At 44.7% G+C, this 9,863-nt stretch overlaps 1 protein-coding gene across 1 annotated transcript in view; it reads right to left on the reverse strand.

The window, feature by feature from the left end:
• The window catches only part of LOC139265223 (diacylglycerol kinase eta), a 363,559-nt gene extending 362,092 nt beyond the window's left edge, over nucleotides 1-1,467 (reverse strand). Inside the window, exon 1 of the mRNA XM_070882149.1 lies at nucleotides 1,282-1,467. Within this exon, the coding sequence (XP_070738250.1) occupies nucleotides 1,282-1,467 (186 nt within the window). The remainder of the gene's footprint in view (nucleotides 1-1,281) is intronic.
• Between the last annotated feature and the right edge of the window lie 8,396 nt (nucleotides 1,468-9,863).

A 9,863-nucleotide genomic window follows, 5' to 3' on the forward strand; every position in this document is an offset into this window, starting at 1 on the left:
CAGTGGGTATTGGGGGCACGGTCAGTGGGTATTGGGGGCAGAGTCAATGGGTATTGGGGGCAGGGTCAGTGGGTATTGGGGGCACGGTCAGTGGGTATTGGGGGCAGGGTCAGATCGTGGTCCCAATATCTGAAGCTATTTTTCTGTCTGATCTTTGTCGCGCTGACATTTTTCTCCTTTGAACTGTCACAGACTGCTCCACACACAACGTCTGTCACTGCAGTCCTTGATGGTATAAAGCCTGGAGTCGGACAGACTGTTTCACCTTACCATGTAGATACACAGATTGTGCGCGCATCACTTTGCCAACCATCAACTTGCCCTTGACTCTAGGATCCGGGTCCAATTGCTGCCAAGGAATCTCTGGATATTGGCCAGGCCAAAGCTTCACTGTCTTCCCTCCAGCCCTTTCCTTCTCTGTCGCTTTCGCTATCTGTCTGATTATTCTCGCTCTCTCTCTCTCTTTGCTCTCTCTCTCTCTCTGTATTTCTTTTTCTCTAAATATATCTTCTTTGCCCACGCTCTCTGTCCAGCTATGCTTTTTCTTTCTGTCCTCTCTCTGTCTCTGTCCTTCTCTGTCTCTGTTCTCTCTCTGTCCTCTCTCTGTCTCTGTCCTCTCTCTTGTCCTCTTTCTGTCCTCTCTCTGTCCTCTCTCTGACCTCTATCTCTCTCTGCTCTCTGTAATTCTCTCTATCTCTCTCCCCTGTGCCCACTCTTTCCCTCTCTGTCTTCGACCTCTCTCTCTTTGTATTTCTCTTTTTCTCCTCTTTCTGCCTTCTGTCTTTCTCTGCCCTTTCTCTGTATTTCTCTCTTTCTGCCGCATGTCCACTCATTCAGTCTGTATCTATGCCCTCTCTGTATCTCTCTGTCTCTGCCTTCTGTCTTTCTCTCCCCCTTCTCGGTATTTGCCTTTCTGCTCCCTGTCTCGTCTGCCTGTCCCTATATCCTCTCTGAATGTCTCTCTCTCTCTCTCTCTCTCTGTCCCCTCGCTATTTGCATTTCTCTTTCCTTCTACCGTCTTTCTCGCATCTATATACATATATGATACGTGTATTTATTGCCCGCTCCCTTTCTCATGTTGGGAAATCCGTTTTGCAGCGAATTGCTGGCAGGAGCGGCTGGGCAACAGGTGGGGAGTGCGGCAAGGCGCGGTGCCGGGTACAGCGGGGTACACGGGGAGCTGCCGGGTACAGTGTGGACACTGAGGGACACTGGCAGTGTGCCCCTGAGCTCCCAGACCCCCGGCAGTAAGGAATCGCGTTCACCCCGAGGGTCCCTTACCTTGCTGCGGATCTGGCCGGAGGTGGACACTTTCCGGATCAGTTTGTGGGGACCATCGTGCTCTCCATCGCTGTCCGAGGACTCGTCCCCCGCCTCGGCGTGAGCCGACCTGTCCGAGTCGAGCGAGGAAAGCGACTGTCGGTTGTCCCGGGACAGGCACATGTCGGGGTGCAGCTTGTGAGCCATGCTGGATGCGGGCTGTGCCCTCAGGGCAAGCGGGGACTGCGGACACACCACACGTGTTGCACTTTGTTTTGGCTCTGGAACAGCCCTGTGTCTCACTGACTGCAGCCTGTCTCTCTCTCCCTGCATCACTCACATGCGGATGTGTGGGGACCAAAGCATCATTTACATGTCCTTGCCGCCAGAGAGAGAGAGAGAGAAAAGATCAAAGCAAAAGCCGGCCCGATCGATACAACACGGGAGAGCTAGCAAAGACAATGGGAATAACCGCGACTTTCCACACACTGGCCGGACCATCTCTGCTCCCGCACACACCGCTAGTTTTAAGGCAACGGCTCGGGAAAGCGAGCGGCTGCTCTTAAGCATTGTATTTTTTTTATTGAGTTCGCACCAGGCCCGACGGCCAAATGCATCAAACAGCCCACAGAACACAGGAGGCTGAGGGGAGACCTTACTGAGGTGTATAAAATGATGGGGGGCCGAGATAGAGTGGATAGAACCAACCCAGTTCCGCTAGCAGAGGGATCAACAATTGGTAGGAGGTTTAGAATCATATAACTTTACAGCACGGAAGGAGGCCATTTCAGCCCGACATGTCCGCGCCGCCAGCAAGGCGCTACCCAGCCTAATCCCACTTTCCAGCTCTCGGTCTGTAGCCCTGCAGGTTACAACTTCAAGTGCACATCCAAATACTTTTTAAATGTGGTGATGGTTTCTGCCTCTACCACCCTTTCAGGCAGTGAGTTCCAGATCCCCACAACCCTCTACGTGAAGAAATTTCCCCTCATATCCCTTCTAAACCTTCTACCAATTACTTTAAATTTATGACCCCTGGTTGTTGACCCCTCTGCTAAGAGAAATGGGCCCTTTCTATCCACCATATCTAGGCCCCTCATAATGTTATTGTGATATATTCACTGAGCACAGCACACACAGCTTCCTAACATGGCAGGCAGCTCTCTCGGAAGTCTCCGGAATCTGCCTGGTTCTGTTTAATGATTAACTCTGCAATTGCAGTACACAATACGTCCACATCCACAGTGTGGTGCTACAAACATTACAAGCTTACAGACATTATACTGCTCCCTCCTTAATGAAGAAGCCATCATAACAAACATCATGCATGATTTTCATGTTATGCATAACACAGGATATACATTTTTTTTTCCATATTTACAAATTTAACTTTACCACTTGTTTTCTGTTTCGAAGAGGATACCTTCGCTCTCGAACAGAACCTTCCAAACCTGGTGTCGATTTCACACTCATTGAAGGCTCATCCTGAGGAACGTTTTCCTCCACGGAATTTCCTTGATTTTCATTTAAACTCACTCTAACATCAGGCTCTTTGTTTTCCTGACTCGGACTCAGACTTTCATTCCGATTCTCTCCTGGATTTGTTCCCAGTACATTGGATTTAGGATTTGCTACTGGTATATTAAAACTATCTGATGAGTCAGAAATAATTGAATCATTCCCACCTTCAACTCCTTCCATGTCTGTAGGTAAAATATGATCAATATGAACAAACCTAACTTGTCCATTATTAAACATCTTTACCAAATATGTGCGAGGACCACATATCTTCACCATTCTTCCTGGTAACCACTTTAACCATTTATGGTGATGGTTCTTCACTCTCACCTTCCGGTTTAATTTCACACTTCTCTCTTTTACTCTACCTTTATTATGATTTTCTTTCGGTCTTAATTGTGTCTCTTCTATGGACTGTGCCAAATTTGGCTTTAACAACCAGAATCTGGTTCATGGCTGTCGTTTGAGAAACAACTCTGCTGGTGTTCTACCAGTAGTTGTATGAGGAGTATTTCGATATGTAATCAAAAATTAGCCAATTTGTGATCCAATGACAACTGTCGTTGCCTTGGATTTGGATCTAACATTTGTTTTATGAGGGCACGTTTTACAATTTGTACACTGCGCTCTGCTGCACCATTCAAAGCAGGATGGTATGGTGGAACCTTGGTATGTTTCACACCATTTTTGCTCGTGAATTGTGCAAATTCTTCTGAACGAAATTGTGGTCCATTATCCAAAACAATCTCTTCAGGGAGGCCAAATGAAGAAAATAATTTTTGTAAAATGTCCAATGTTTTACTTGTTGTTATTTTCCACATTGGAAACACCTCAACTAACTTCAAATGACTATCAATCACAATGAACAATTGTTGTCCTTTTAACTCAGCAAAATCAATAGGTACACCCTGGGAGGCCATTTCCATGGCTGTAATGGTATTGGTGGTGGTTGCTTGCTTACCGATTGACATGTTGTACACTAACTCACGATGTACTCTATATCTTTATCAAGACCTGGCCACCATAAATAACGGCATGCAAAACGCTTGGTCAAGCACATTCCCAGGTGTTGATCATGGAGGTCTCTGAATAATTTGGACCTGAATTTATTTAGTATAACCACTCTTGCACCCCACATAATACAATCTTTATCGACTGATAATTCATTCCTACGAATGAAGAATGGATGTGTATCTTTGTCTGTTACCTGGTTTGGCCATCCATTTGCAATATACTCATAAACCTTTGACATCACTGGGTCATGTTTGGTTGCTCTACCAATCTCTTCAGCTGTGACTGGCAGTTCATCAATGTATGAAAAATAAAACACTTCTCCCCTATCAGGTGTAACTTGTGATGGGGAAGGCAATCTCGACATTGCATCAGCATTACTGTGTTCAACTGATCGTCTGTATTCAATATCATATGTATATGCTGACAAAATCAAAGCCCATCTCTGCATTCGGGCTGCAGCTAATGTTGGAAATGGGGACTTTGGATGGAGGATTGCTGATGAGGCTTATGGTCCATAACGATGGCAAACTTACGACCATACAAGTATTTGTGAAACTTCTTGACCCCAAAAATTAATGCCAAAGCTTTCCTTTCAATTTGCGCATAATTACTCTCACTGGCACTGAGAGTGCGTGAAGCAAAAGCAATTGGTCTCTCCTCCCCACTACGTGATACATGAGAGATTACTGCCACAACTCCATATGGAGAGGCATCACATGCTAACTTAATCTCCTTAGATATGTCATAGTGAACTAACATGGTGCTCTCTACCAATTTGCTTTTACACTCCTTGAATGCTGAATCGCATTCTTTTGACCACTTCCAATGGGGCTGTTTTTTCAAAAGTTCATTCAGTGGATGTAATATTGTAGCCAAATTTGGTAGGAACTTCACATAATAGTTCAAAAGACCCAAGAATGGACGAAGTTCAGTGACATTCCTGGGAGTGGGTGCATTTCTAATTGCATCCAATTTTTCCATGGTTGGATGTAAACCATCTTTGTCTGCTCTGTACCCTAAGTGCTCCACTGAGTTTTTAAATAACTCACACTTATGAGCAGACACTTGTACTCTGTGCTTCTCTAGCCGTTTGAGGACTTCATTCAAAATGCTATTATGAATTTGCCTATTTGGTGCTGAAATTAGTATGTCATTCAAATAACATACTACCCCTTCAATACCTTGCAAAATCTGGTTTATCACCCCTTGGAATATGACAGGGGCGGAAGACACTCCAAATAGTAGCCTATTAACTTGATGCAGGCCGAGATGAGTATTTATAGTCAAACATGACTTGGACTCCTCATCTAGTTCAAGCTGTAAGTAGGCATTCGTAAGATCCAGTTTTGAGAAGATTTGACCACCTGTCAGTGTTGTGAACAAATCTTCTATATTCGGTAATGTGTTGGGGACATTACCCTCTAGAACCTGGTTTACAGTTACTTTATAATCACCATACAATCTTACCTTAGCATCGGACTTAGGTACAACAACAATGGGTGTAGCCCAATTATATCGATCTATCTTACAAATAATGTTCTCAGTCTCTAGTCTTTTGAGTTCTTGCTCAACTTTCTCCTTGAGTGCATATGGTATGGAACTTGGCTTGTAGTAAACCAATCTAGCGTAGCGTCCTTCTGTACCTTGACACTTGCCTTGAAGCCTTGGATCGGACTGCCCATTTCGCAGAACACCTTCGGATACTGCTTGATAACCACATCCGTTGATTGAAAATCTCGCTTCCACACAGAAAATCTTACTCCAATCCAGCTTCAGTGAGCTCAACCAATTTCTTCCAAGGAAGGTCTCTTTGGATTTCTACTCATAGCTTTGAACGCTGGACTCATAGTTTTAAAAGCTGGTTTACCCTTCAGTCGGCATGCCTTCGCAAGATGCCCAGTCTTTCTGCAGAAGAAACATTCTGCCTTCACGTATGGACAACTTTGAGCAATGTGTTGTTTCCTTTCACTACTATTAGAGGCAAGTTCTGAAATTGATCTTGATACTTTACCGGTACGGTGATACGACCTACCACAGGAATTTTCTCTCCCAAGTAGCCTCGCAGCTCTATCTTGGATTTCTCCAGTTGAAAATCATGCAATTTGTCGTGGTACAGTGACTCTGGTACTACACTCACGGAGGCAACCGTGTCAATTTCCATTGGTATCTTAAATCTTGCAACATCTATGTGGATTTTGATGCTTTCCGAATCGCAGTCCGTTAACCTCGTGCTCCTGATGACGTGTAACTCTAACATCTCCTCGTCCTGTTGTTGTACTTCCAAGCTACGTAGTCTCTTTGGATTTCTACTCATAGCTTTGAACGCTGGACTCATAGTTTTAAAAGCTGGTTTACCCTTCAGTCGGCATGCCTTCGCAAGATGCCCAGTCTTTCTGCAGAAGAAACATTCTGCCTTCACGTATGGACAACTTTGAGCAATGTGTTGTCCCAGGCACCTATAGCACGACTTCGACGCTCTGGTAGAATTTCTAGTTTCTGAGACTTTGGGCCCCCACCGTCTTTTACCCTGAACCTGCAGGTGATTTATCTCGGTTGACTGATGACCGTTATCATTATTTAATTCTCGGGAATATTGTTCGGCCATGCCCATGCCGACTGATAAGCAATCTCAAAAGTTAAGTCATCCATCGTCAATAACTTCCTTCTGATCGCATCATTTTGCACCCCACAAACAAAATGATCCCGTAATGCTCGGTTTTGAAAGTTTCCAAAATTACAGTGCATCAATAGCTTTTTTAATGCTATGATGTAATCACTGATATTTTCATCAGCCTTTTGATTCCGAATCCCGAAACGATAGCTTTCAGCAATTTCTAAGGGTTTGGGGTTATAGTGCTGCTCCAGCTTCGTTAAAATCTCTTTAAGCGTTGTGTCCTTTGGCTCGTCAGACACAAGCAGATTTATAAGAGTGTCATATAATGCCAGACTTGCCTCCGATAAGAAGATCGCTTTCTTACGTTCCAACACAGCCCGGTTCTGGACTGCATTGTCTGAAACATAGAAACATAGAAACATAGAAAATAGGTGCAGGAGTAGGCCATTCGGCCCTTCTAGCCTGCACCGCCATTCAATGAGTTCATGGCTGAACATTCAACTTCAGTACCCCATTCCTGCTTTCTCGCCATACCCCTTGATCCCCCTAGCAGTAAGGACCTCATCTAACTCCTTTTTGAATATATTTAGTGAATTGGCCTCAACAACTTTCTGTGGTAGAGAATTCCACAGGTTCACCACTCTCTGGGTGAAGAAGTTCCTCCGCATCTCGGTCCTAAATGGCTTACCCCTTATCCTTAGACTGTGACCCCTGGTTCTGGACTTCCCCAACATTGGGAACATTCTTCCTGCATCTAACCTGTCTAACCCCGTCAGAATTTTATATGTTTCTCTGAGGTCCCCTCTCATTCTTCTGAACTCCAGTGAATACAAGCCCAGTTGATCCAGTCTTTCTTGATAGGTCAGTCCCGCCATCCCGGGAATCAGTCTGGTGAACCTTCGCTGCACTCCCTCAATAGCAAGAATGTCCTTCCTCAGGTTAGGAGACCAAAACTGTACACAATACTCCAGGTGTGGCCTCACCAATGCCCTGTACAACTGTAGCAACACCTCCCTGCCCCTGTACTCAAATCCCCTTGCTATGAAGGCCAACATGCCATTTGCTTTCTTAACCGCCTGCTGCACCTGCATGCCAACCTTCAATGACTGATGTACCATGACACCCAGGTCTCTTTGCACCTCCCCTTTTCCTAATCTGTCACCATTCAGATAATAGTCTGTCTCTCTGTTTTTACCACCAAAGTGGATAACCTCACATTTATCCACATTATACTTCATCTGCCATGCATTTGCCCACTCACCTAACCTATCCAAGTCGCTCTGCAGCCTCACAGCATCCTCCTCGCAGCTCACACTGCCACCCAACTTAGTGTCATCCGCAAATTTGGAGATACTACATTTAATCCCCTCATCTAAATCATTAATGTACAGTGTAAACAGCTGGGGCCCCAGCACAGAACCTTGCGGTACCCCACTAGTCACTGCCTGCCATTCTGAAAAGTACCCAATTACTCCTACTCTTTGCTTCCTGTCTGACAACCAGTTCTCAATCCATGTCAGTACACTACCCCCAATCCCATGTGCTCTAACTTTGCACATCAATCTCTTGTGTGGGACCTTGTCGAACGCCTTCTGAAAGTCCAAATATACCACATCAACTGGTTCTCCCTTATCCACTCTACTGGAAACATCCTCAAAAAATTCCAGAAGATTTGTCAAACATGATTTCCCTTTCACAAATCCATGCTGACTTGGACCTATCATGTCACCTCTTTCCAAATGCACTGCTATGACATCCTTAATAATTGATTTCATCATTTTACCCACTACCGATGTCAGGCTGACCGGTCTATAATTCCCTGTTTTCTCTCTCCCTCCTTTTTTAAAAAGTGGGGTTACATTGGCTACCCTCCACTCCATAGGAACTGATCCAGAGTCAATGGAATGTTAGAAAATGACTGTCAACGCATCCACTATTTCCAAGGCCACCTCCTTAAGTACTCTGGGATGCAGTCCATCAGGCCCTGGGGATTTATCGGCCTTCAATCCCATCAATTTCCCCAACACAATTTCCCGGCTAATAAGGATTTCCCTCAGTTCCTCCTCCTTACTAGACCCCCCGACCCCTTTTATAACCGGAAGGTTGTTCGTGTCCTCCTTCGTGAATACCGAACCAAAGTACTTGTTCAATTGGTCCGCCATTTCTTTGTTCCCCGTTATGACTTCCCCTGATTCTGACTGCAGGGGACCTACATTTGTCTTTACTAACCTTTTTCTCTTTACATATCTATAGAAACTTTTGCAATCCGTCTTAATGTTCCCTGCAAGCTTCTTCTCATACTCCATTTTCCCTGCCCTAATCAAACCCTTTGTCCTCCTCTGCTGAGTTCTAAATTTCTCCCAGTCCCCAGGTTCGCTGCTATTTCTGGCCAATTTGTATGCCACTTCCTTGGCTTTAATACTATCCCTGATTTCCCTTGATAGCCACGGTTGAGCCACCTTCCCTTTTTTATTTCTATGCCAGACAGGAATGTACAATTGTTGTAGTTCATCCATGCGGTCTCTAAATGTCTGCCATTGCCCATCCACAGTCAACCCCTTAAGTATCATTCGCCAATCCATCTCAGCCAATTCACACCTCATACCTTCAAAGTTAGCCTTCTTTAAGTTCTGGACCATGGTCTCTGAATTAACTGTTTCATTCTCCATCCTAATGCAGAATTCCACCATATTATGGTCACTCTTCCCCAAGGGGCCTCGCACAGCGAGATTGCTAATTAATCCTTTCTCAATACATAACACCCAGTCTAAGATGGCCTCCCCCCTAGTTGGTTCCTCGACATATTGGTCTAAAAAACCATCCCTTATGCACTCCAGAAAATCCTCCTCCACCGTATTGCTTCCAGTTTGGTTAGCCCAATCTATGTGCATATTAAAGTCACCCATTATAACTGCTGCACCTTTATTGCACGCACCCCTAATTTCCTGTTTGATGCCCTCCCCAACATCACTACTACTGTTTGGAGGTCTGGAACTTCGATGATATTATTTGCAATGAAATACAATTCTAGCCGATCCACATACGCTTTAAAACGTTCCTGGTCATGCCTATATTCACCCAAATATCCCAAATATCCCAATCCACCTGCCATTTTAATCTCTAGCTGTTCACACCGTGTGCTGTATTTTACCTCGGATTTTGTAGTTTTTTTCCAAAGACAGAAACTTCCAAAGTCTCTCTGTCGGCTGACTGAATCCTTCACCAACAAAATTTAAGCTTTAAATCATCCGAAAAATCCCATCTTCCATCGCCAAATGTGATATCTTCACAGAACACAACACACACAGCTTCCTAACATGGCAGGCAGCTCTCTCCGAAGTCTTCGGAATTGCCTGGTCCTGTTTAATGATGAACTCTGCAATTGCAGTACACAATACGTCCACATCCACAGTGTGGAGCTACAAACATTACAAGCTTACAGACATTTAGTTATACA

Source organism: Pristiophorus japonicus, chromosome 6 (genome assembly GCF_044704955.1).
Source record: "Pristiophorus japonicus isolate sPriJap1 chromosome 6, sPriJap1.hap1, whole genome shotgun sequence".
Taxonomy (NCBI): domain Eukaryota; kingdom Metazoa; phylum Chordata; class Chondrichthyes; family Pristiophoridae; genus Pristiophorus; species Pristiophorus japonicus.